Here is a 26917-nt window from a genome sequence, read left to right on the forward strand (position 1 = left end):
TAACCTAAGTATTTTAACTGCTTTGAAACATCATCCCATTCAATGTCAACACAGGAAAAACATAAATTTTTTTTTTGAAAGTCAAAGTGAAAGCAGTTGGATGTTTCCAGAATGACAGGGTCTGATGCAGTTTACCCTGGAAGACTTACCTGGAATGTGGAGCAATGTTTCAGAATTTGATGAGGAATGGGGCTAGGGAAAGGGAGGAAGGAAGAGACAGGTGAGGGCCAAGGGTATTAGATTAGTCTGTAATATTAGTTCAAAAATACTGAAAAATTCAGTCAGTAACCTGTAAATACCCAGCTAACCAGGTAAAAAGTGACAACCAGCACAACTATATCACAGCTACATCAAGCACAACTCTTATATCTGGGCTTTATTAAGTATTTAGGCAATGCTTTATATGATATTTTTATTAGTTTTATTTAGTTAGTTTTATTTATCAAGGGAAGGCCTAATAGAACTGTAATGAATTCAGTACGTTTCAGTATAGATGATAATATAATCGGTAATTTAAAAGTCCAAAATAATTTACATCATTGCTGGTGCTGTAAAGCCCTTAGAAGACAAGTTTAGGCTTGAAAATGATTTTGACCAAGTAAAAAAGTGATCCAGGAGAAAAAAAAAAAAAAAGTATATTTGCTGTCACAGAATTGCAAAGCTTTACTCTGAGGCAGAAACCACGAGTGACATATATAGAAGAGGGGAAGCAACAGGCTTTGCAGCACATCTGTAGAATACATTTAAGCTGGGCAAGTTATGGTGAATTTTCAAATGAACATAAATATAAAACACCATAGAAGAGAACAAAAGCTACCTGGGCAGGCTTGAGTTTGTAGCGCTTGTGAAGAAATCTTTCCATACAGCATTAAGAAAGCCCCAGCTAAGACCCTGTGGCTTCAGTTTTGGGCTCCACACTTCAAGATGTGAATTACTTGGAGGAGTGATCAACGAGACCAACTGGAGGTCTATGAGTACAGCTTCCAAGGAAAGCCTGAAAGAATTGTATTTGTTTAGTCTAGAGAAGATGGTGAGAAATAGGGAGTGCAATGATAAAATTCTGAAATACATGAGAGGTAGGAGCAAATAAGGCAATAATATGCTGTCTGTGACCAGTGCAGATAAGATGCAGTGGGCTTAAAATAAAGCAGGAAGGATTTAGATTGGCTGCTATCATAATATTTCTCCTTGCAAAAACAATAAAGCTGACGGTTACTGTGGCATCTCTACCACTGGAGAGCTTGAAGCCCAGGAGAGAGCGGGACCCATCAGTGAGGAATGATTTGCCCACATCCCCATGGTGGGGCTCTGTAGGTTCTCGAGACCCCATCCAAATCCATCTTCTGTGGCACATCCCCATGTGTGAAAGCTGTGATGGCAGGGGGAGAAGGATGACTTTCTCATGGCTCTTCAGAAACCTCAGCACTGCCCTGCTGGCTTCTGCTCAGCTCCCGCCGCACAGAGAAGCCCGGCTGGGGCCAGGGCTGGCATGGTGGGGGATGCTGGCTGGTGGATGGGCTCTGCTCCAGCCCCTGGCCCATGCGTGATGGTCAAGCTGTGTGGGGCTGTGATCCCTACTGCCAGGCTCCCACGGAGTGAGAGAAGAATAGCTGACATGCTTGCAAGGACCTGGAACAAAGCAGGGGCCAGGCCCCGCCAGCTGGGCTCCTCAGGCATTTCGGAGGGGCAGCTGGCTGCTGCCTGGCAGGGAAGGAGGGGTGAGACATTCCTTTCCTGGCTGCAAATGTGTGGGTCCATCTTCTGTGGCAACGGAGGGAGCAAATCCTGTCCCATGGACACGTTGGGCAGGGCTGCCCCAGTGCGATTTCGGCATCCCTCCACGTGGCATCAGGGACAGAGGAGCAGAGGCCGGGCTCTGCCGGGTGCTGGGGACCTGCTGGGCGTGATTCTCCGAACTCGGAGTGAAGGCAAAACCCAGGAGATCAGGTCTTGCCACAAGCTCCCATTCGCCCAGTGTTCACACTGCAGTCATCAGGGCTACTGCCAAAAAAACGGCAGCTTAGTTTGTTTGGTTTTGGTTTTGATTTTACTTTTCTACAGAGAAGTTGGCAGCTGCTTGCCACGCTGTGCCACTAGCACACCCAGCCCAGAGGGCTGATGTGGCCACACTATGGGGTGGGTCCCTTCACAGACCAGGAACAGAAAGTTTCTCTGAAAGTTTTTTTGTTTTGTTTTGTTTTGTTTTTTTCCCTCTTGAGAGCTTCAGTTTTAACTCAACCATCACAACCACACTTTGATCTTTCCTAGGCTAAGGCCAGGCCTTGCAGTTCAGGTCTGCTTTGGCCAGACTCTCCTGACATTATCATCCACTGTCTTCTCCTCACAAAGTGGTTCCTCCTGGGATCAGCTGGGCTTTTTTTGTGCTTTCCAAGAAGTAGATTCTTGAAGCAGAAGCCCTGAAAAAAAAGCAGACAGCTAATGGAATCTCTATTCCTGTAAACATGTTTCTATGAAATCTCTTCTTCATCCCTGAGAGATGGGCTGCACTCTCCCCGCCTGTCCCCTGGGCAGCTGACCATGCACCCGTGCCTTCAAGGTGTCATTCACAGTCAAAAGGTCTTTGTACAGTTTGCTCCTGACTCGTCCGGGGCCAGGAGGGGAGGTCAGCAGCCACAAGCACATGCTGACCATCGTGCCTAGCAAAATCTGGGCGCAGCTTCTTCTGTGTACAAACTCAGCTGCAAGTCGGATGCCAGGGAACTGGTACGGCTGAGCCACACGAAGTTCTAGTCCAGGCTGGCAAACTAAGACAACTCAACTTGTCAAGCAGTCTTGTGTTCAAAGCAGCAGGCAGAAGGTGCAGCTTGAGACTCTGCCGCAGACTCGCTCTGTGATTTCAGGTGACATCTCCAGGTCTTGAGCACCTGCAGAATTAGGGCAGCAATTCTTCCTACTTCCATCCTCTGGCTGTGAGATTTCTGTAGCTTGGGAGTTTCAGAGCAGCGCTCAGCATCCAGCACAGCAAGGTCCTTGTTGCATGTTAGGCGTATTATATACAGTAACTGCTGACTACCACCCCAGGGAAAGAGTGATTTTCTCTGTGCTGCTTTTCCTGCAGAGCAGAGCTCAGCCTCCTCCCCCTGGCTTGGGCTCCATGCAACAAGGTTTTTGATGTTGCAGAAGACCAGTGGGAAAGCTCAGAGCATCCTTCACCGAGGAGCCCTCTGCTCCCAGGCAGAGGCCAGCAATGGTGCCAGGCAGCTGCAGCGCAGAGCCCCGCGCTGGAGTAGCAGATAACCCTTGAGAGATGTGAAACCAGCCCAAAGCAAAATGTGCCAGCGAGGAGTGAAAACGGCTGAAAATAGCAAGAACTTGGAAGTGGTCATAGTTTATGCGCCAAATTAATGGCAACAAAAAGTTGTGATCCCTGGAAATCTTTGCACATCCCCCTGTTATCATTAGCTGTTGGCTCTGGAGGTGGTTTGCCAAACCAGTTTTCCAGCTGGGATGACGCTGGGTTTTTTTTTCACCCACTTCCATGCTCAACACCTGCTTAAAGCAGTGTGCTGGTGTAAGGTCAGCTGGCAGCCAACTCTGGCCAGATTGAGCAAGGAATAAAACCTGGGCCCCCGGGCTGAGGCACAGGCAATGCGATGGCTTCTCAGCACTGACCCTGATGGTCTTCTCATAGGAGACTTCCTTCCCTGTGAGCAGAACTTCACATATGCCATGGCTGTGGAGGTGGGCTCTGGATAGTCTCTGTCAGCTGTGATTCTTGCAGCCAGACACCATCAACTGCAAATGCTAAAGGAAGGAAGCAAAGCCACCAGGGTCTTTGCAGTACAGCTAGGGCTGGGGGCCCAAGGCATGTCACATTCAACGTAGTGTCATCCCTCTCAACCAAAACACAGAGCAACATGTGCTTCAGTCCCCGCTGAATGACAGCAACACATACATATATAAAGTGCTTTATTGCAGCATCAGAATAAAGAATTCTTCTCTATCAAATTTTGTAGGAATAAAAGACATTTTATATATATTATATATAAAACCCACAATAAACTTAAGGAGTAGAAGCTTAGAGATTCATCACTTAAATAGCAGTGTGCCAGACAGAATCTTTGATGGACTATAAAAATAAATGCTTGCTTAATGTCTACTTTTCTCACTGTGCCCCGCAAAGCCTCCTGGTGTGTAAGGTGCTTGTGTGAGGAACAACACTGCTTCTTGTTTCTCATGCTCCAGTTCGTGCTGGTATTGTCCAAACCATACAGGCAGCGAGGCAGAACAGCCACTCAGCCTTCAATCAGCTTTTAGCAGGGTGGGGAGCAGGGGGGGTCAATGCAAGAAATTTTTCTACTTGCTCTTGCAGGGGAACTCCATTTATTACATAAATTATAGTTTCTTTTTTGGGGGTTAGACTGGTTGACATAGCCAGTATAAAGAGGAGGAAGGTGCAAATCCTGGGTAACAGTCTTTATTATAAGAGCACTTCCTCAAAGAGCAGTCCGTTTAACAAACAAATTGGCTGAGCTATTGAAAGTCTCCTTCAAGAATGGCTGTTTGCAGAGGCCCTGCTTCCCTGCATGAGTCCAATACTGGACACTGGGCACATTTAACAGGAGATTGTTTTAAAGAAGTCTGCACTAATGGCAAATAAGCTCCTCTGAGAGTCTTCTGATGTTAATGATGGCATATGATACTGGGAGAGGAAATATGAAGATGCTCTGCTGAATGACAGAAGATAACACGCTCATCCTTCCATGGCCTCAGCCACTCAGTTTGTCTGCTTCCCATACAAATGCCTCCATGTCTGTTGCTGAGCCTCCCCGCACACACCCTAGGCTCCCAGAACCAAGCCACCAGATCACTGCCACCCCTTCCTGACCACCTCTTAATAACCTACCTCTTTACCAGAAACCAGTGAGCAAATGACCGTTAGGATTAGAGAATATGTAACGGTCATGAAAATTTGCCAGGGTCTAGGTCTCCATCCATGCTTATTTGGTTGTGTCTTCCTTCTTACCCTTTACATATCACTGGTCACCTCAGACTGCATGTCTGCTGGGAAATGGACGGTGTCTGCCTATGTTTTGTTAGCACCCATAACGAGTCTGGGGACACAAGTGTGGAATAATAGTTAAATAAGAATAATTCAGTGATAACTTCATTAATACTTTTGTTTTACCAGCAATGAAGTCTTAAGTACTGATGACCGAGGATGCAATATTCTATCACTAACCAAGACAAAAGGATCATCAGACACTCAACATATATAAGACATTCACAGAAAGACTCCCCAGAGAGCTACCAGACTCTGGGTATTCACTGGCCCTGGAAAAAGCTCCTGCAAGGGACAGACCTAGCACAGGACAGTCAATCAAGGACCTCTGCATCCAGATGGATTTTTTTTGTCCAACAGTGTCCTGCAGAAAAATATGGAGTAGCCAACAGCCTTGGGTGAAACCTTTGGTCTAGAAACGACTCCTCCATTCTTCTTTATGTGTGCTTGACATGTTGTCTTATTTCCTCTGATGCATAAAATTTGCTAAATAAACACTATGAAGTTTCTGCCAGGTTCAGTGACTAAATGTCCAAGGATAAAGGTGCTCAGCCTAGTTTCTCTGTGGGAAACTTGTGAGCCTTCAAAATATGCTGGGAGAAACTGCTATGGACCTGTCAAAAGCTGAATGAAATCCTGACAAGACCCAAGTGCCAAGGGAAAGCATCACGAACCATGATCTGCAGACACCACGTATTGACATTATTAGCACGTGAGTGTCTTCCTCCTTTGAAGCCACACTTGCTCACCTGGCCAGACAGCGAGCCTGAGGAGTGCAGGGTGCACCCACAACTTGCTTCCTCTGGGGTGCCTCTCACGGGGACCGGGGCAGACACGGCACGGAGCAGGGCTCGAGGCCAGCAGCACGCCAGAGAGGGGCAATGCCGGGTGCTCCCAGCAGCTCCTGACTTGTTCCCTTCTCTGTGGAGAACTTGCCTGGGTGCTTTTTGCTCCTCTCCAGCAACGGCACAAGTGGTAGCTGAGCTGCCTTCTGCCCCTGGCAGGGCTGTGGGTGGGAAACAGAACTTTCCACTGAGCCGTGTCACGGGTGCTCCCGAACACTGAAACCCGCTGGAGGTCTGCCGGGGAGCCGAGGCTTGGAGGTGGGCTGATGGTGGGACTTGCATGAGTGCTGCCACCCACCTCCCCCAAGCACTGAGGCAGAGGGACTGAAACGCACACAGGAGGTGTCCCCCCCGTGCTGACCTCCTCTGAGGTCCACCCATGTCCGGGTTTGGCACCCAGTGTTCCCTTTCACAGCCAAAAACACAGTGGCAAGCCAATCTTGCCCAGGGAACCCAGGTGGCCAGTCTTCTCCTGTCCCCCACAACCCCTGGACCCATGAAACCCCGCTCAGCCTCTCCCTGCTCCCTCCAAACCGTGCATGCAAAAATTGGAGGAGAGAGGAGGCCCTGCTCCATACGCATGGCCAGGACAGCCCTGTCCCTTCCTAGGAGGACCCACCTCTCATTTCAGAAGTAGACCAGTGTGTGCCAGGGCAGGTGTACAGGCAAGAGCGGGCAGCTCTGCCTGCAGCAGGCCAGCTCCTCCGCTGCGGCGTGAAGCCAGCAGGAGCTGAGGCCGCTTCACCTCGCAGGCGCTCAGCTTTCAGGTTGCATTGAAAGACTTGTAGAGAATAAAAGCAGATGGGAGCAGCCCCCTGTTCCCCTTACGCCTCCCATCCCCTGAGGCTCCCTGCGCGCCAGCCCAGGCGCCCTGGGGGTGCGGGACCGCCCTGGGTGGCACGGCAGGGATCGCACCACCATAACCTCCAGCACCCTTGGAAATCCAAGGGGGGCTGAAATGCCCCTCTGAGGGGACGAGACGGACGGCGCATCTCCGCACTCTGCCCGGCGCCAGCGAGGAGCCCGTGAGCAGGGCCAGGACTTTCCCGGGCTGGGAGCCGGCGGTGGCCGTGGCTCCTCTGAGCATGGCTGCGGCTAGTACTCCTTGGCCTCCTGCAGCTGGGAGAGGTATTCCTCCTCGGCGGGGTTGTCAGCACACCGTCGCCCATTGTTGGGGGGCCGGACAGCGTGGTAGCGGCTCCAGTCGCCCTTGCAGAGGATCCAGGGCAGCATGTCCACCTTGTAGTGCAGCTCTGGGGAGAACTCGGTGCTGATGAGGTTGGGGACGCCGGCCCCCTTGCCGCGGGTGATGAGGCGGGTGTGCTCGTCGTAGCAGCAGTGCTGGGCAGCCAGGGTGGTGCTGTCGAGGGAGAGCATGGAGCGCAGGCAGAAGCGCGCCGTCGGCTTGTAGATGTCCAGGCGCTCCTTGGGGCCGCTGGCGTCCCGCCATCGGAAGCTCTTGCCCTGCTGCTCATCCCGCAGGTTGACGGCACTGTAGACGGCCTCCAGCGGGTAGGAGCAGGGGCAGCTGGGCAGGTCTGTCAGCACCTTGCTCAGGTACTTGGTGAGGAAGTCGCTCTTGCAGTTCAGCCACTTCTCACAGCTGTCCACCTCTGGGGGGGGGGGGGGGGGGGGAGGGCACCGAAAGGGTGAGGGTACGCGCAGCCTGCACCCCACTTTACCCTGTTGCCACTTGCCCGTGGCCTTGGCAGCACCACCAGCAGAGCCTGCAACCACCAGGCAGGAGCAGCCAGGCTCCTGGAATGAGCTGGAGCCAGGCTCCATCCCAAGGCAGTGACAAGAGGGAAGGGGTTTTGTGCTGGGGTGGAGCTGCTCCTTGCAGGGGTTTTGCCCAGGGTACCCATTGCTAGGTCGGCCAGGCTGGCAGCACCCCCCCGTGGGAGTGGGCATGTGGAAGGCTGGCCTTGGCCACTGCACCGTGAAGCAGGACCAGTGTTGTACCAGGGCTGCGGGAGGAACTGGGTTTCCCAGCATGAGTGCTGAAGCCTGCACGTGGCAGTGGTTTGGGTGACTTAGGTCTGGACACCAGATGCAGGAGCCCTTGGCAGAGCCCTCCCCACCAGCCAGCTACAACCCCCGTGGGGGTCTGGCACTGAAGCCCCCAGTGCAAGGCAGAGGCAGAGGCTCACCTGAGTTGAACAGCTCTGTGGTGTTGTCACTTCTGAAAGGCGTCTCCTCTGTGGGGAAGACCATTTCCCCCTCTGCTCCTTGAGAAAAAAAAAACAAAACAAAACAAAACAACAAACAAACAAAGAGCCAGATTGAACACCAGGAGGAGCGGTGGGGTTTTTTTCCTCTGTATGGGCACCAGACACCATCCATCTCCCACCCCTTCTCCCGCTGCTGCTTTGGCAATGGCCCAGTGCCTGGAAGCAAGGTCCAGCAGCAAGATGTGCAGGACAGACCTGTCCAAGGCCTGTGGGTTATGCAAATCCCAGCAGATGGGGCTGGGTCTCAGGATGCCTCAGGAGAGGATTTCAAGCTCCAGTTAGAGAGAGGTGCAAGGAGTCACACATGGAGCTGGGCACCAGGCTCTACCACCCCTGGGCACCAGGTAGCTGCCTGGGGAGCCATCAAGTCCCATCAGAGCTTTTTTTTGTGGAAACAAACCCCTGCAATCATTAGTGCAGATCACATTAAACATAACTAGTTCTTGCAGCATGAGCAATGCCCAGCCTGCAGCGGTGGGGAACCAGCCCACATCGGGGTCAGACAGTGCCCAAGCAGTGGTATGACCGAGGGCTCACCAGGGCAGCGTGGCATGGTCACAGGTCCTCGACTCCGTTGCTGTGCAGGCGTAGCCACAGGACCGCGTCCTCTTCTGGTTGCCACTGCCACAGGTGATGCTGCAAGGGGACCACGGGCTCCACTCCTCCTCATCTTCATAGTCTGCCCACGGCAGGGGAGAGGCAGAGAGTGGTGGACCTCAGCAAAGCCTCAGCAGGAGGCTCTGTCCCTGTCCCTGGGATGTAGTTTACAAGGACACAGGGCCAGCACTGCCCAGGGCACATGGAGGTGCCTGGCCACGTGGTGCCAAGGGCCAACCCTGTCCTCGCTGGCAACACCTGGAAAGCAGTCCCCGAGCAAAAGCTTTGCTCATGGTCGTACTGACCCAGGCAGACATTGCTGCCCATCCCCATCCTCACCGAACCTGCCCATGATGCTGAAGCATCACGTGTTAGCAAAGGTTGACTGGTTCTGGGCTCGTGGCCAGGGAGCTGCAGCAGGGAGCTGCTGTGGTGCCCTGGCCTGTCCACCCACCAGCACCCACCAGCTAGCCCTCTGCAGCTCCTCTCCTGGGGGTGCCCAAGTCTGCAGCAAAAGCTTCTGGCACTGGTGTCACTGCAGGGACCTGAGCTGATGGCATGGATCTTGCCATGAAATATTTACTCTATTTCTCATCAAAGCGTGCTTTCCTTAGAGTCCACGCTCCAGTCTGATTGCATGCAAGGGCAATTTCCACCAGGATGCTGGTGTGTCTGACCGCTGGCAGCCCCAGCTGGGTGCTGGTCTTGCTCCTTGGCATGCTTGCTTATTTTTTAAAATAGGAGCTGAGCACCAGCATGCTGTGATCCCTGGTGCAGGGCTGCTCCCCCTGCAGCGAGACAGGGCTGTAGGTCAGGCAGGGCAGGGGAGGGCAGTTGTGCACTGCCCAAGAGGACTCACCATAATTATATTTTTCCTTAAAGATCCAGTTCTTCTGCCCAGGCCACCGCTGGTCCCAGTCACCTCCCACTCCACTGAGCATGGACTCCTCCTCCTCATACTCTGCTGTGTAATCTTCCTCCTCCTCCTCCTCCTCCTCCTCTTCCTCCTCTTCCTCTTCTCTGTCCCCTACATCCAAATTGTCATCCTCTTCCTCCTCCTCCTCTTCCTCCTCCTCTTCATCCTCAGCGGGGTCAGTGTATTCCCAGAAGAGAGGCCAGAAGAGGTCCTTGTGGGATAACCACTCAGAGGACATCAGGGACCAGTCATTGCTTGTCTCCTTCAACAAGTCCATCTCCATCTCGGCCTGAGGATCATCCACCACTTCGATGGTCACCTGGAGGCCAGATATGAGCTGGAGCACAGTTCTGGGACAGACCTATCCAATCCATGCACTGGTTCCCAGCCCAAGAGGCCAGAGGTGCTTTGGGCTACAGGACCATGAGATGAGCGCAAGAGGTCTTGTCTCATCCAGAGGCACAAGAGCAGGGGCAGAGCGGGAGGTGCAGGGGGGCTGGCGGTCACCCATAGGGACCAACACCACCCTCAGAAATTGAGAGGTCACCCCCGTAGCAGTGTTTGCTCCTGCTCTATAGAGAGAGGGGCTTGGGGATTTTATGGGGGTGGGGAAAAGGCCATGAGCAAATTCTTCTGGCAAGGAGCTTGTCTGTGCCAGCTATTTGCATCTGGTAGTTACCAAGAAGACAGATGGCAGAGGTCATCCCACTCATGAGATCTTTCCTCTTAGGGAACCAAACGAGGCTGGGGAGCACACGTAGCTCACCCGCAACCCCCCGCGGCCCACTCAGACCTGCTCCCCACCTGGATGTTGGGGTTCTGGGCGCTCAGGTCTACGTCGGCCAGCCCCGGCAAGCTCTGCAGGTCCAGCACGAAGGGCAGGCTCTCCTCCCGGCCAGCGCCGCGGGGTGGGGGCACCGCCGGGCTCCTGGCAGCCTGCTGGGCTACCCCGCGGCGCCTCTGCCGCCGTGGGCCAGCCTGCCCGCTCCGCCTCAGCCCCCGTGCCTTGCCCGACGGCGGCAGCTCCTCGTCCCCCGCCGAACGGGGGTCGGAAGAGGCAGAGACCTGGAGAGGGAAGAAGCGGTGAGGACGTCTCCTGAGGGTGGCCGTGCAGGGAGTGAACCGCTGCCCAGCAAAGGGGGGATCTGCTCTCCTGCACCAAACAGTTCCTCCACCCCACCTTACCGCAGCATCAGGGCAGCAATTAACATCTTAATTGATCAAGTTAATACCCAGCGGCCTGTGCCGTGCTAGGGCTCAGGCCCACTGCATCTGAACAACCTACAAGTCTGCTCAGCCTGGTGCTTTCCATCCCCGTGATCACCCTCTCTGCACCCCTTTGCCGTCCCATTGCCCATTTCGCCCGGCTTTCTGCTGCTCGTTCTCCCTTTTTGGCCATTGCTTGGTCCCTGGAGATGGGTAACAGCAAGGGCTGCTTCTGGTCACAGAGTTACCATAGCTCACATTTAATAATTGTATATATTTATATAAAAAGTTTATAACAAGGGCTTTATGGTAAGGGGGAAAGCTTCACCTAAATAGATTGTTCTGTGGTGTCGTTATTAGGGCAGACGACTTCAAGCAACACAGGTTTAATTGGGGTTTCAGGTGCTGCCCAAAGGCTAACACAAGGAGGGAAAGAAACTGCTGGTAGATGTAACTCAGCTCCCTTTATCTACTTGGGAAAGGGAAGATGCCCAGCTGGACGGGACAACAAAACTTACTTGCCAGTGATGCCAATGGCTCTAGCCGCTGCTGCCGCTGCGGTGGCACGTGGAGCTTTGTGGCCAGCTCTGCCCAGGAGGTGCAGGGGGAGTGGGTAGGGAGGGCTGGGGGTGCGGGGAGGCAGCCGGCACACCCTGCCAAACGGCCGCGCTCGCGCCGAGTTCCCACGTTCCTCGTCCCTGCGCTCGGCGCGCACCAGCACGAGAAAGCGGGAGGCAAAGGGCCAGGAGGCTCCAGTGCGCCCGAGAAACCGGAGATGGGGACAACTGGCAACACCCCCCCCCCCCGCAGCACAGGCCATCCCCGGGAAGGTCTGCGGGGCCCCGCAGCTCGAGGCTGGGAACGGAGGTGCCCGAACCCCCAGCATCTCCGCCAGTGGGTGCTTATTTCTGCCTGCCCAGCTGAAACCCCCTTTTGTTCCCAAGCTCTCGCCCTTCGCGCCAGCCCAGCTGAGAGCCGCGGGATTAACGAAGAGAGCGGCATGCCCCCTCCCCACGGGGGGGGGACGCAGAGAGGCATTTCTACCTGCAATTAGAGCCAGATGGTTTGGGGTAGGACTCCCCTCCCTTTCATCCTGATCACTGGAGCACTTCAAAGGCAGCTGGAGCCTGGCCAGGCTCTCATGAGCGCACACAGCCTGTCCCCAGCCCTGTGCCCGCACATCAAAGACTGTGAACCCACCCCACACCCCACCCCCCCATCCCTGGGGGAGGGAAAAGAGCAGCAGGGACGCTGCTGGTCCCTTGGCTGCTGCCCAGAGCAGGCTGGACGCAGGGAAGGGCCAGTGACAGACTTCACCAGATGGGCCTGGAGGAGAGAGGGATGTGGGGAAGAGGGAGCCCATGCTGCCCAGCAAGAATGTTTGGGGCTCAGCCCCTCTCCCTGGCCAGGAAGGCTCCTGTGGCACTCCTGGAAGCAGATGTGGGCACAGACAGACCCCTCTGCCTGAAACTTCCCCTCCCAGCTCCCTCTACCCCCATCCAAAACCACTTTGCTTTTGGGAAGGACCCATGGGAAGGATGCCTGGCTTGGCCCCTTCCTGTCTCCTGCTGCCTCAGCCCCTTGTCAGGTTTCCTCTTGTGCCCAGGGACTCCCTGGTAGGGAGCAAGGAGGAGCCCAGGCAGAGCAGAAACAGCAAGGGGGACCTGAGCAGACAACCTGCCCGTGTCCTGGTGCTGGCTGCACAACACTGCTCGCCGGTGCTGGGTTTGCTGCCAGCTGCATGTGCCCAACGCAAGCCCTGCACAAGGGGCTGCCAACAGCCCTGAGAGGCTGGCACTCCTGCCTAATTTGCAATGAGCTTATCAGGGCTGAGTAAGCTCGTTTCACAGACAACCCAAATTTAATGCACATGGAAAGCGAGGTCTCTTCTAGCAACAAGATCCAAGCTCACCCAAGGACATCAGAGCAAGCAAGCCAGGAACAGACTCCAAGACTCTGAACTTACACTCAGTGCCTAATTCAGATTTTACGCCCAAACAAGCTCAAGAAATTCAGAGTACTGTTCCCACAGGGAAAATATAAAACTGCCCTAGAGAAACTGGCTGCAGGAGTGTTGCAGGGCAAACAGAGCTCCCTTAGCTCCCAAATCTTCAGGAGGCACACAGACCCTGGGGCATCTGCCCTAAATGGCCCAGAGTCCTTCAGCAATGGTCACGGCACCGTACCATACAACCTTTCTCTCCTGCTAATGTCTGCATTCCTCTGAGGCTTTGCTGGATTAAAATTTGTCCCTGCACCAGATGTCCCTCCTGAGCAAGGTCCTGCTCAGTGCCCTGTCTCAGCCAACCCAGACATGGATTTTAGCGAGGTCTGGTCCTATGAGGCCCAATGCTCCCTCCGGGTCAGAGCATCCATGGCACTGTGATCCTGATGGGTAGATGTGTCTTCTCCGTGACAGCGAGGGGCTCCTGCCAGCCATGCAGGCAGCTGCCCTCGAGGCTTGCACTCCTGCCACATGACACCCACCCTTCTCCTCTGCCCTGCCCAGGGACCAGCTGGATAAAGCTGTCAAGCCCAGAGCAAAGCCACTCCAGTGCATCAGCTAAGGAAAGAGCTGGCCTGTCCCGAGTGAAAACTCTACACCCCTGCTCTCCACAGAGTGCAGAAGAAAGGCTGCAAACCACCGCTGAGTTGGTTGTCAGCAGCTCCCTTCTCCTCCTGCTGCCAGGGAAGGACACATGCCACCACTCCGCAGAGGCAGAGCGCGCAGTGCCGGGAAGCCATCGATATCTCTCAGCCGATCTCCAGCCTTCTCCTGTGACCAGCACCAAGCAAAGGAAAAAGTCAAAGTGAGAATTGCCTCAGCTCCTCCTGCATATACTTGAGACATCCTTCCTGGCTGGAAATAAGGCTTTCCAGGGCAGCAACCTGAGAAAAACTCTGGGGCAGTACTCAGGAAAGAACGCGTACTTTCTATTTGTGAAGACCATGTTTAGACTGAAGGCTACAAGCAAGATCACACCCACCTCCGTGCCAGGCCAGGAGCCCTTCCACCATAGTCCAGGCTCTCTTGTGTGTAGGACTGACCACCGAAACACCTCGGGGCACAAGCTCAGCAAAAGTGTTAGGAAGGGGAAGGAACTTGTCAGCAATTCACCCCAGTGTCGTGCCTACTCTGTTCATAACATGGGCAACAGGGTGTATGGAAAAGGTGTGGGGAAAGGCCACACGTTGTTTCTCCAGAGACTAAAGGTTGGTATTTTCCCATTTCTAGTCCATACACCTCTATTAAAATTATTCAGATATCTGAAGAATGCGAGGAGAGCAGCCGCAAAACCATTTCAAGGGATAGAAAGACTTTCCCAGTGAAAGACTTGTACAATCTAATTTGTCATGTTAAAAAGAGAAAGCAATGACTTGATTTCCCAGTTCTTTAAGTCAATAATCCATCAGGCACCAGAGACTCTCTAATCCAGAACAGAAACACATAATAGGAACCAATGTGTCTGAATCAAAGCCAGACAAATTCAACTGAGGAATAAGGATCGTGCTTTTAACACTGTAGGTGATTAACCACAGGAACAAGCTAACAAGGAAAGTGGCAATATCTCTTGTGGAGACAGTCAAACCCATGTCACTGGGCTCAACACATATGTACCACATCTGTGCTAGGGAAGAAATTCAAGAATCTAACGATTTCTGCTGGTCTTAAAATCTGCAATTTTGCTATAAACTTCTCTAAGACTCTGCACTAAACTTGCGTTAAGAGAGCAAATGACTGATGTTCACATGCTGCAGCTCTACCATAAAAATGATCAGAGGTGTGACGTCTCAGATCCGACAGCAGTTTAAAGTGTGAAAACATCAACAGATCAGTGCCTGTGCTGTACGGCCCTTTGGCAACCAGGGACACCACTGTGCTGCCACCGCAACCACAAGCACTTGTCCCTCCAGCGTGTTCCTCAGCATCTCTGTAAGCACTGTAAGTCACCAGTGAACCCACCAGCAGTGCTCTTTTGAACTACATACACTGCTGAGCAGAGCTGCTCTTCGTCATGGGGTTAAACCCAAGCCAAGTACACTTGAGAGAACTCCCCAGGGACCAAAGCACGGCTGGAGCCTGTGCATCAGCCTCTACCTCAGCGGAGCAGAGCAAGAGACACCCCGGCACAGGACAAGCTCAGAGGATGCAGTTTCCACCCACACCTAGCCCAAACCAATTAGCGAGCACGTAAACTCATTCAGCTTGAACCAAAGAAAACTGTGCACATGGGAGTCAGATCAAAATCAACGTTCAGGCCGAGCTTTGGGCTTGCTAACACTGCGGTGAAGAAAAAGGCGAATTTGCTAAATGCTGGTATCGCACTGGGCTATAGTTATAAGGAATGGGGGTTTTTGTTGCTTAATCATTACTGCTTGTGTTAGGTTTCCTCTGAACACTTTTACCGTGCTGTACTGAAACAAGAACCCACAAGAAGAACTATTGATCTTTTCCTGAATAGAATTGAGTCTACACAAGCATCTTTCTACTCTTTCCCCGAAGCCATCTCCAACATTACTTTAAAATCTGTCCTGCAGTTTGATGCAAACTTGCCCACTCATGAATTAGCCAAGTACAAAACAGAAATCAGATTTTTTTTTTTTTACCCATAAAACTTTTTCCTCATGAATTAGCCAAGTACAAAATAGAAATCAGAATTTATTTATTTTTTTTTTAACCATAAAACTTTTTCCTCCATATTCACCTACATGAACATCTGGAGAAAGCTCTCAAAAAAAATTCTATCTTTGGACTGAAACCGGGCAGAAGCACCTCCAGAGCAGGCTTTTATTATAAAGGTATAGAAGACGAGGGATGCTGGTTGGTTGCTTCAGAAGGAAGCCCAGCCTGTCTGGGGACAGCTCTGGGGCTGTAGTTTGCAGAAAGGCTCAGAACAGTTTTTGCTGGTGGGAGTGGGAGGAAGGGGAGATTTTTCCAGTGCTAACAAGTAACACTGTTAATTCTCTTTAAAATAAAGGAAGGCTCAACAGCAGGGTAATCCACAGGAACAAATCCAGTGTGCCAGGCTGCCTCCCTTCCACAGTGCTGGGCCTGCTCTCTCTTTGATGACTCCACCACAGACACTGATCAAAGAAAGAGCTTTTTTGACCCAGCCAGCTGAGACTGCCTCAGCCTCCCAAGGGCTGTAGTTTGATTCTCCTGGCTAATAACCTATCCACTGGCACATAAACCATCTACTGGCACAGTCTTTCAGCCAGATAGAAAACCCACTGGACGCACATCAGGCAAGTGAACTCTGCTACCCATCAGGTCATCACCTGCTTACAGTGCCAAAGCACAGCCAGAGGTGTCAAGAGCTGGGTGGGTACCTACAGAGAACAGGGAAGGTGAAAATGCCACCCAGTCCCCGTTACTGTCTGCAAGACCTCCCAAGCCACAATCCCAATGACGAGACACAACACCTTTAGATTTATAGGCACATGGTTTAGCAGGAGCCACCACTCAGGGTTTTAACAGATCAGCTCTGGCTGCCCCCCTCTTCTTCTGCCCTGGGTTACACTCCTGCTCGCAAAGGGGCTGTGGCACAAGTAAAGAGCAGGACCGTGATCTCCCAACTGCTCTACTTGCTGGTTCACCTCGGGATCAACTTGTACTTGAGTGCTGTTTTTGTTTTTCTAAAAAGAAAGACACAAACATCTCCCTCTAAGATTTGGGAAAGCTCTGCAAGTGCTCGTGGAACAAACAAGGCACTCTGTTATCACACTTGCGTGGGCAGATTCTGTTTATGACAGACCAGCAGGAGCCAGCAGCAAACTGTGGGCTGTGCAGATAATTATTACGCCCTCATGAATATAATTTTCACGCAGTTATCAAAATACTTTAGATCATATGGAATCACTCTCTTTTCTAATTAGCTTCATCCCAACTGTTTTGAGTAGGGAGCTGCAGGAGGCAGCATCAAAGGCTTCCTCACGTCTCATTTATTTTCATGTCTCACAACGGCAACAACTGTAATCTCAAAACTCTTTCCAAGGCTGGCGAGTCGGATGCCCCTGAGGCAGAGCCAGCCCCGGAGCAGAAGACACCACAGCACAGAGAAGCAGCCGCACTGCAAGGGGCAGGGACATGGCGCAGCTGACTTTGTGCAACACCAAAAGTTGGCCAGGCTGCTGTCAGTGCTCCTCAGCACGCGTCCCCACCGGCACAGCCTGGCCCCTCTCACCGCAGCCGGCTCTCCTGCAGGTCCACCGGTGAGGAGCTTGCCCGTGGCATCCTCAGCCAACTCCCCAGGTCACTTGTGACACAAGGACAAGTAGGACCCTGGTGGCTTTTCACCTCTCGCCATGCCTGGCTGTTGCCCTCCTCAGTGTCACACACCAGTGCTTCTCCACCATAAATAAATATCTTCTCCCTCTTTAACACCAAAAAAAAATGCTGTAATAATCCCATTTTGCAGACAAAGAAAATGACCTGCCCCAGGTCTCTCAAGGAGCCTGCGGCAAGGCCAGGAATAGATCCAGGTCTGCGATGCCGTACTTGGAGAAGGCTCCCAGGAAGGTCCACCACAGCCCAGTTTCTCCTCCCTACCTGCCCCCCAGGAGGGACTACCCTGCCTCCCACAGGGATGAACCACACAGGCCTGGTAGTGGAGAAGCTGAGGCATCTGGTTAGCACCACCGACACATCCCAGCACAGCCGCCGGGGCTGTCCCCGCCCTGGAGACTCTGCCCAAGTGCACAAATCCAAAGGCTGACCCTCGGCAGGCAGTGCCTGCTGCGAGGAGCCGAGCCAGTGGCAAGGCACCCTTACCTGAGGAGGAAGGTACCCCTGGGACCTCTGCTGCAGCCAGGCCAGCCGCGAGCTGCTCAGATAGAGCACAGCAGTGGCTACGGGAGCAGGGCCCCCACAGGGACGGCACGGAGAGGTCCCCTGGAGAGATGAACAGGAATACATCCATACCCTCTGGTGCTCTCTGGCAAATGCTGCTGCTAGGGCACGTGTTTTCTGTTAACATAGTTGAACTGTAATACACATAAGCTCTTAATGCATCGGACTGAGTTGCTGTTAACTTGTTCCAGCTCTAAACCCCATGTGCTTCAGTAACCATTAACTTGTTCCAGCTAATGATCCACATTTGTTAGCCTGCACACTGTAAGCCTCTGACTGCTCCACAGCTGCTGCTTCCTTCACTGCCACAGCCCAGGCAAAACTGCAAAAGGAAAAAAAAACCCCAAATATAGAAAATCAAGTGCAGAAACCAGAGGGATGAGACCAACGCCAGCCTCCCCTGCCCTCCCAGCCTGCTAGAAGAGGTTGCAGTGTCAGGGGACACAGGGCAGGCAGGAGAACAGGGGGCACCCACTCCCCCTTTTCCCATGCAGGGTGCACAAGCTGCCCCTCCTCACGCAGGCAGCAGGGCAGGGAGGCAGCTGACCAAACAGATGCAAATCTATTGGGGATCCCTTCAACAACAGTGAAAACAGGCATCAGGGCTGGACTCAGAGCATCTCCATGCCCTCCATGGGATGGGATCCAGGCAGGGATGCTGCACCTCAGCTTCCCAAAGGGGCAAAGCTGGGGTGAATCACAGTCAGCAGCCCCTGCCCCAGGTGCTTGGCTGCAGCTCCCCAGCCTGGGGGCGAGTTGTGCTCCCCTGCCCAGCCCAGTGGTAGGGTTTAATGACTCCTGCATGTCAGCATGGGGAGGAGAAAGGGTCCTAGGGTAGGGAAACCTTTCTCTCTGGCTCCAGTCTGTGCCGTTCATAAATCACTTGTTCATAAGCTTTTCCAGGACAGTCCCTGCTACTTTTAAGTGCCTCACCAAAAAATAATTACATTTTTCCCCCCCCCCCACCAGATGGGAGCCTGAGGCTTGCAGGGCTGAAGAGGTAAGTCCAAAGTCACAGGAAAGCTAGGGCACATCCAAATGGGGAGCCCCACTTCCCCAGCATCTTAGCCCCCAGTTGACCCCTCCTCTTCCCTTTGGCCAGTCGCTTCCCAGCAGGACCTCAGCTGTAACCCCCGGACCAGCCCCCAGGGTGGGCACAGATGTGCAATAGCTGAGCTGTAATCCCAGGTGCAGGGGAAGCCAAGCTGACCCTGAGATGCCCACAGCACCTCTGGGAAGCCCCACACCTCCTCCACTGGAGGCAAAAGGAGGGCCACCCTGCAGATGCTCTCCAGAAGAGAAGAACCAGATGCTCCCCCTCAGGGGGATCTTCGATTTTTAAGGAGCAGACAGCTTAACCATGTAACACAACCGCAGTGTCGCTGGAGGGGAAAGGGTGTGGGGGAACAGCAGATGTGAAGACATCTGTACAACACCTTGTCTGGCCGGAGATGCTGCACAGCTGGCCTCCCCTGGGATCCTGGCTGCTGCGGGAGTGGCTGCAGGTGAAGGGGAGGGCAGGGGGGCAGCAGGAGGGAACGCCAAAGCGGTGGGGAAGAGAGGATGTCCGCTGGTGGGGCACCTTCTGCAGCACCATCCTGCAAACTCTTATCCCCTCGCCCGGCGAGTGCCTCGGGGCTCAGCTGCCGGGAAGAAGACAGGGCAGGCTTGCTCGCCCCCGGGGCTGGGAGGGGGGGGACAGCACACCTGAAGGGCACGGTACCCATGCCTCACACCAGCCTCCCCCTGCGCCCTACGTGACGGAGGCTCCCTTGGCCGGGGACACGTTCACAGCCTTGCCTCGCACCCCAAGTCCTGCGTGCTAGCTAAGGCCCTGGCAGACCGGGACAACCGACAGCTCCTCATCCAAAATAAACTCACACCTCACCACCTCTTCCCTGCCTGCACAGGTTCTTCCTGACTATCTGCAGCTGGATCCCCACCTCGTGCCCATCCAGCGGTGCTGGGGACCAGCAGAAGGCAGCAATTTACTGCATTTTGTTCCCTTTGAAGCTGTATCCTTCCCTGAGAGACTAAACCAACCTTCAGCCCCGAAGACATCGGTGCCCTTCATGCCAAAAGCCACCTGGGACTCAGAGGCAGGTAGGTCACCATCTTTTTGGTGTCTTCATCTCATAAGTACTCAGATGAAGTATATTACAGCTTCTCAGACAAGATCTAGGGGTCCCTACACACAGGGTACGTGCAGAAACTGAACTGCTTGGAAACAAAACCAGGCTGGTTGACTTTTACAGCAAGCCATGTAAAAGCATCCAACAGCCCAATAAAGGTTCCCTGCAAAAACAGTATAACAAAAAAAAAAAAACAACCCCCCACACAAAAGAGTCTCTGCACTTTTGCAAGCTTCTGTCTGAAACAGAAATGTTTTCACACCAAAACATGGCTGCAATCTCTTCCCTGCTTCTTGGCTATGAGCTCTGGTATTTTATACAAAAAACAAGCTTCTGGCTGACAACGTTTGCTTTGGAGGATCTGGATGACACGGGCCACCTTGCTGTTTTGACTGTAGCTCAGACTGTCCTCAGGCTTCCCTAGGGGAAGTGTCTGGGCATCTTGTTTTGGGGATTATTCTGAGTGGAAGGATATTTATTGATACTACGGAAAACAGAAGATCTCTGGTTTGCATTCCCTACCCCTAAAACACTGCCAGGAGGAAAGCAGGAATTAATACCCAGCACACTCCCTCTATCACCTTGCTGGGCTTGGAGGGACCACGGCTGGAGGCAGGATGAGTCCCCCACCCTGTCTTTATGGAGAAGGTCTTCAAGAGCTGGACACTTTTGGGAAGAGAGAGGGCCAGACAATGCTCTGTGGAGCGATTTATGCCTAATCTCTTCCCCTTACATGTGCCTTTTACAGGAACCCCTTTGATGGTAACAATGGGAATGAAGCAGAACTATTTGTGCAGTGAAAAGGGAAGAAGCCCCCTTGTTGGGCAGCTTCCCTACACCCGGCTCCCCTTTGTTTCTGCTCCTACCTCAGCCCCAGGGTGGGAGGGTTTTCAACTGTGTTTACTAAGATAATTTGGCACTTCTCAAAAGGAAATTTGCTACAAAGGGCAAAGTACCTCCCTGCTCACAAAGAGCCCCTTTCAGAGCGGAAGGATGCTTCAGTGCACGTTTTGTACCCACAAATCCGACCTCGGACAAGGACAAAGCCAGGGACAAGAACACTTAATTGCTGAAGAAATGAAAAGGTAAAAAGCACATCCGCAGGCAAAATGACTCTGCTACTGACACAGCCCGCAGTGACCCTGGGGATCTGGCCGTGCAGGCCCTGGCTATGCAGGCAGCCAGCACCCACCCGGCTGCCCACTCGTGCCCGGGGCCTGGAGATCCACAGCTGGGTGAGATGGCTCTGGGGAAAGCGAGATCCCTTTTTGGCCAAATAGCCCTGAGGGAGTCAAGAGGGACCAGGAGCTGAAGAGAGGCTCACGGGAGGCTCCTGACCTTGGTGCCTGTGCAGGCAGGAGCCACCCCAAGGATCTCTAAAAGCAGTTTGTCTAGGCTACATTAGGGCTCCCAAATAACAGGGCTACCCCAGCTTCCAGCCTCCTGCCAAACTCCACCCAAGCCCAGCTTGATACTTCCCTTTAATGCTTTTTATCTAGCACAGCCGGGCCATGTCGCCTTGGAGCTCCTTGACTCTATGCTTGCTGGTATCTCCAGTCAGGCATCAAATCTCTGCTGTACATTTAATTCATAAGAACTCCTCTGCACTCAGACTCCCTGTGCACAGGACAGGTCGATTTAAATCCAGATTGCCACCAGTGATTTTTCATCAGCAAGCAAAACATCTCTGTGTAGACCTTCACTTTTAAGTGTAGTTTCCCATCACTGCTCTTGCTGCTTGGTGTAACCAGTAAATAATACATACTGTTTGTTACTAGTTTCCTTATTTCTCAGTGGCCAGGAGCCAGTCATACCAGGTGCTGTACAAACCCACTGATTTGCAGACAACTATAGCCCTTATGCTACGTTTGGTATTTCTTTTGTAGCCCTCCGCTATCTCTTATTGCAGATGCCAGATTTGCTTTGCTTGTGGCCTCAGACCAGGGGAACTCCAACAGCAAGCTCCAGCCTGGATTCTCACCCTGCCCCTGCCCCAGCCCCGCAGGAACACCCCTGGGTGCCTCGGGCAGCTCGCTCCTGTTGCTCTTGGCTCCTTCTCTCAGAGCGGTTCCCTCCCGAGAAGGAGCACCCACCAACCCCACCCGAGCTACCAACTCCCTACCAACACCCCCGTCACCGTTACCGCTGGTGTTATCATTTCTATCACAGTTATTGAAGTAGTTGTGTCAGTTCACACAGATCTAATTACTCCTAACGTTTACATTTCTAGCGTGTTAGAACGTTAGCTATTTTCTATTTACTAGAAGAGTACTGGAACTGATTGGTATCAGTCAGAAAGAATCCAAACATCTATTAACAATGCTCAAAGCCAATATTTTGAAATTCAGGGAGTTTATCAAAACATATTTTGCATTTAAAATCCCTGACTTCATAAATAAACAAGGCATTAAGCAATGCGATGAGCTGTCCCTTGTCTCCACAGGGGACACAAGCTTTTCCAGGTATTTAGTTACACAAATCTGAAGAGTCACGGGTGTGGGTAAGCACCTGGACCTGCCACATTTCTGACCACATCAGTGTGATACATCCAGCCTGCAAAAGTGCTTCTAAAAACCCTGCTGAACACCTGTCTGCTGCTTCAGAGACCCCCTGCTTTTCTAAACATCTCCAAAAAGCCTCCAAAGGAGAGGGTGTCTTCTCTCCTTAGATTTAAGACACAGTTTGTAAAGAAAGTATTCTGGTTTTTCAACTTCCAGTCAAATAGACTGCAGAAATAGAAAACATTCTTGTTACATTTGTTGCTTATGCTGGGCTCAGTGTAATTCAGGCAGTTTTCTGCACAGTATCACAGCTGAGAAAATGTAAATGCAAGTGCTTGCTCCTTTGGTAATGGCTGGAGATAAGGGATTTTGGCTGAGGTATAGGACTTTGGGACATACGGATAAGGTCACTGCCCAAAGATAAAACCTATGTTCCCTTCATTCTTCCTGCAATCAGAAGACTTTCCAACTAAAAAATGTACTGAAAACCTTAATGGTTTTAATTTTTCTAAATTATTTTCATATAGAAGTGTAACTCTAAGGCTCAAGACAGATTATTAAAATTCCCATTCAATTCTAAACCAAGGAAGAATATTTGCTTTAAATAAAGATGATAAATTAAAATAAGTACAAGTTATGTAATTGTTTAATGGTTTTGATTGTCTATCTGCTCTGCTCTGTCATTTCTATTTTTTTCCTCTCAGCCCCCTTCGTTTTACCCACATCTGTAGGGCATTACCCATAGTGTAACCAATACTCCAGCTGTGGCTGCCCTGCTGCCATAGAGACAGGACCTATCAGCACTGCAACAGGAACCATCTGTGTGTATGACCCAAAATCACTCTGGATTTTTTTTTTTTTTTTTAACCACCATACTGCTACGCCTGTGTTCTCCGCTTTAGCTCAAACAGCCAGGCATGACTACTCCAAATTCTCCCCCGCATGCACCAGAAACAGAGGATTTCCTCCCAAAATGCAGCTAGAAGACACATGCCAGTACCTACCGCTTTCTCCTGGCCGGGCGAACTGCGCAGCCGGTACCCCGAGGGATGCAGGGTGTGCACGGGAGCACCGACAGACTCCCAGAGGATTCAGTTCGTCATCTTCCTCCTTGCTCTTAACCTCCACCCTCAAACCTTTGCCTATAAGCTTCTTGTATGTTTGTATTTCTGTGAGAAGCCAAGGGGACAGAGGCTGTGCTGTGTAAGTGCCATATGTGAGCTTTGGCTGGCCACACAACGCTCCCCATTCACAACCATTCACAAACTGGGACTGACAGCAGCTTGCCTCACTTCCCCATGTATTTTAGACATCAGATAAAAAGGAGCCTGAGATTGCACTACAAGGTCCCGTGGTGGGGACCTGCACAGCTTCCTAACATGCAGTTTGTCCCTATCCTATGCCCCCTGCCACGGGGCTGCAATACTTTCCTGGATTTCAAGCGTAAATTCCTACTCCCTCTGCAGCCGGAGCCCAAGCACACTCTGCCTGGCATTTGTCTGGCGAGTGAACCAGCATCTACGTCTGTGCTTGAAGTTTCACAAGCAAAGCACAGCACCAACACGGTATTACCAGTGTAACATCCCCAGCAGCCCTGTTCGCATCTGCTCAGTCCATGCTCCAGTCAAAACCATTACCAGGCTAGACCGGTGGTACTTGGCTGGACACAGCCTGTGCTCTCTCTTGCTCGTTGGCCAGGCTTTCCGTGCAGCAGATTCCTTCTTCACACTTGTTCCTTGGATTTCATGCTGGAATGGAGCTTAGTGCACCCGACAGGAGCTGCCGGCATGACTCCTCCACAGATCAGCACCGTGTTTTGGCAATAACTAGCAATAAAGTATATTCCCATCACTCAGCACGTACTCTGCCAGTCTGACTGACACTGCAGATCAAACCTGCTGCTTCCCACACTGCTGTGTACCGCCAGCAAGGGCCAAGCTGCTCTTACCCTGTCCTGCTCAACCTCCTCCTATCGTCATGTTTCCCACTTATTCCTCTCACCCACTTTTAGCATCAACATTCTTCAAAAGAGTATTTTTTAAAACACAGCTCTGCTACCTGATCCACTTTTTTTTTTTTTTTTTTTTTTTTCCTCCAGAGAACAGTTGCAAGATGGAAACAGCTTGTTTTAACCATTCAGTTGTCAGTCTTTCTTATTCAAACCCTTCTCTCTGCCCTCCTGCTAGTTTGTTTCTTCCCCGTTCCCTTCCTGTCATCCCCACCTGGTCCCACCACTCGGTTCCCAGTCTGACGAGCCCCTCATCGCCTGCTGATGATCCCCTTCCACAATCCATGCTCTGAAGCCAGCACCAGCCAGGATCCGGGGCTCAGAGGAGTAAGAAGCGCAGCCCTGGGACCTCCCTCCACAGCCCGTGGGGGCTCCCAAGGCCACCCGCCCGGGGGATGCTGGTGGGGCGCAGGGCGGCCTGCCCGGGGGATGCTGGATGGGGTGCAGGCTGCCAGGATGCGAACGGAGCATGACCACTCTGGAATCTGTCCCAGGGTCGTCCCAGCGGGAAGGAGAGATGGTGGCTGAAATCCATCACGTCTTATTTTTGTAGTAGCGGAGTTTTGGAGTTCCTGGCAAGCCACCAACCTTGCTAATTTTACTGCAGGTCGGGCTGTGGCCAGACTCCTCTCTCCTAGGAGGAATTCTGTCCCCTGGAGGCAACGGATCTTCCCGGGCACTGGGTCGGGGCGCTCGGCTCCGATCTCGAAGCACCTAAACCAGCCCCTTTCCTGCAGCCTCTGTGCAACGTAAAGACCTGAGACTGCCCGAAAATCCCGGAGGCCGGGAAAGAGCTCTACCCCTCCTCGAGTGAAGAAACAGCCCAGAGGAGGGGAGGCACGAAAGCCCGCTTCTCCCCGCTGCTGCTTTTCCACCCGGGGCTCCGGGCGGCCCGGCCGCGGGGACACGCGTGGGGTGCTGCTCCCTTCGGGATGCACAACCGGCTCCGAGGGAGCCCCGGCTGCCGCCCAGGGGTCCGGCTGCCCTCCTCGGCCTTCCCGGGCACGGGAGAGGGTGTGGAGGCTGAGGAGGGCTCACCCCAGCACCCGCCCGGCTCTCCATCCTTCCCCAAAGGCTGCCTTACCTCCGCCAGCTTGGAGCTCCTCTCCTTCGGGCTGTTGTTGGGCTGTTTCCTCACGGGCAGCCCCCTCGCCGCAGCCAGGAAAGTTGTCAGAAAGACGAAGCCGAGGACGAGCACGACTCTCCCTCTAATCAGAGGCATCTCTCCCTCCCTCTCGCCCCACCTCGCACGCCCGGGGCAGCACGCCCGCCCGCAATGCTACAAAACTCGTCCTTCCTCGAGAAAGCGAGAGGAACAGGGGAAAATTTTTTAAAAAGAATAATATATAAAATATCGCAGACGGGAAGTGCAGTCCCCCGCGGGTGCGGGCAGGGGCCGGGGCAGGGGCCGCCGGCCCGGGCCGCTCCGCTCCCTCTGATCTCTGTTGCAGTTTGCCGAGCACGTTGCGGTGTCGCTGCTCCCCCGGGCTCGCCTGCCGGTGCCACTGATGCTGAAGGATAACTCTGAAAAGCTTCACAAGTGTGCGCAGGGAAGGAGGGGGGCCGGGGGGGGGGGAAGAGGGTTTCGCCTCTCCACCCCCTCTTCCTAATCCCTTCGGCAATCTGATTTCTTTTCCTCCTCTCTCCTCCCCCCCCCCCCCCCCCGCCGAGTCACTCCCCGGTGCCGCCGCGGCTCTTCAGGCAACGCCGGGCACCGGAGGGCGGGCGGGCGGTCGCCCCCCGCCGCCGCTCGCCGGGGAGAGGCTCCTTCTCGCATCAAGCGCGGTCAAGCGCCTCCCGGGCGAGCGGCGCGGCTGCCGGCCCCGGGGCCCCGGCGCGCCCCTGCCCCGCTCGGGGACCTCCCCCCCGGCTCCCTCCGAGCGCTGCCCCCTCCGGGGCGCCGCCGGCCGCTCCTCCCCTCCCGGCAGCGGCATGGCCCCGGCGGCCGCTCCCCCCCCCCCCTCGCTCTGCGCGGCGGTGCCGCTGCCCCTCCGGCGGGGCCGGCCCGGCCCGGGGCTCTTTGTTCCGCTCCCGAGCGGCCGCTCGCCCCGGCGGCACCGGGCGCTGCCCCCCCCCGGGGCAACCGCCGCGCGGGGGCTGCGCCCACCCGGCCGGGCGAGGCGGGGCGGGGCGGGGCGGCCGCGGGCTCCGGCCCGGCCCCGGGGGGGGGGGGGGGGGGGGATGGAGGCGCCCTGGGTGGAGGGGCGGGAGCCCGACCGGAGCTGGGGAGGGAAAAGGGCGGGGGGGGGCTCAGCCCCATCGGGGGTTCAAAGGCTCCCGCCCCGCCGCCGGCGAGGAAAGCTTTCGTGCGCCGGGGCCGCCCCCTCCCCTGCCCCGAGCGGGGGCCGCAGCGCCGGGGCCGCTCCCCCCGGAGAGCGGGGCTGGGGCCACCCCCCCGGCAGGCAGAAACGGGGCTCCGTGCTCCCCGGTGAAAGCTCCGGCTGGTCCCGAGCTGCGGGAGGAACTTTCCATCGCTCAAAACAAGGCTTGAGTCTTTGATCGGATCTCTCCTCCCAGGCCGGCAGCATCTTTTCTAGCCCCCCCAAAAGCCCGTTAGAAAGATTGTGCGGCTTGGGGCCTAGGGAGCATCTTTTCCAGGATCTCCACA

General features: G+C 53.8%; 1 protein-coding gene across 1 annotated transcript; it reads right to left on the reverse strand.

The window, feature by feature from the left end:
• Window positions 1-421: 421 nt before the first annotated feature.
• On the reverse strand, window positions 422-26172 carry ISM2 (isthmin 2). Its single transcript, XM_033008733.2, is given in 7 exon segments — window positions 422-7481; window positions 8019-8096; window positions 8637-8652; window positions 8654-8778; window positions 9556-9931; window positions 10417-10677; window positions 25394-26172. Coding segments are annotated over 7 exon segments (1512 nt in total). The 5' UTR covers window positions 25532-26172; the 3' UTR covers window positions 422-6963.
• Between the last annotated feature and the right edge of the window lie 745 nt (window positions 26173-26917).

Source organism: Tyto alba, unplaced genomic scaffold (assembly GCF_018691265.1).
Source record: "Tyto alba isolate M040663 unplaced genomic scaffold, T.alba_DEE_v4.0 Super-Scaffold_18, whole genome shotgun sequence".
Classification (NCBI taxonomy): Eukaryota; Metazoa; Chordata; class Aves; order Strigiformes; family Tytonidae; genus Tyto; species Tyto alba.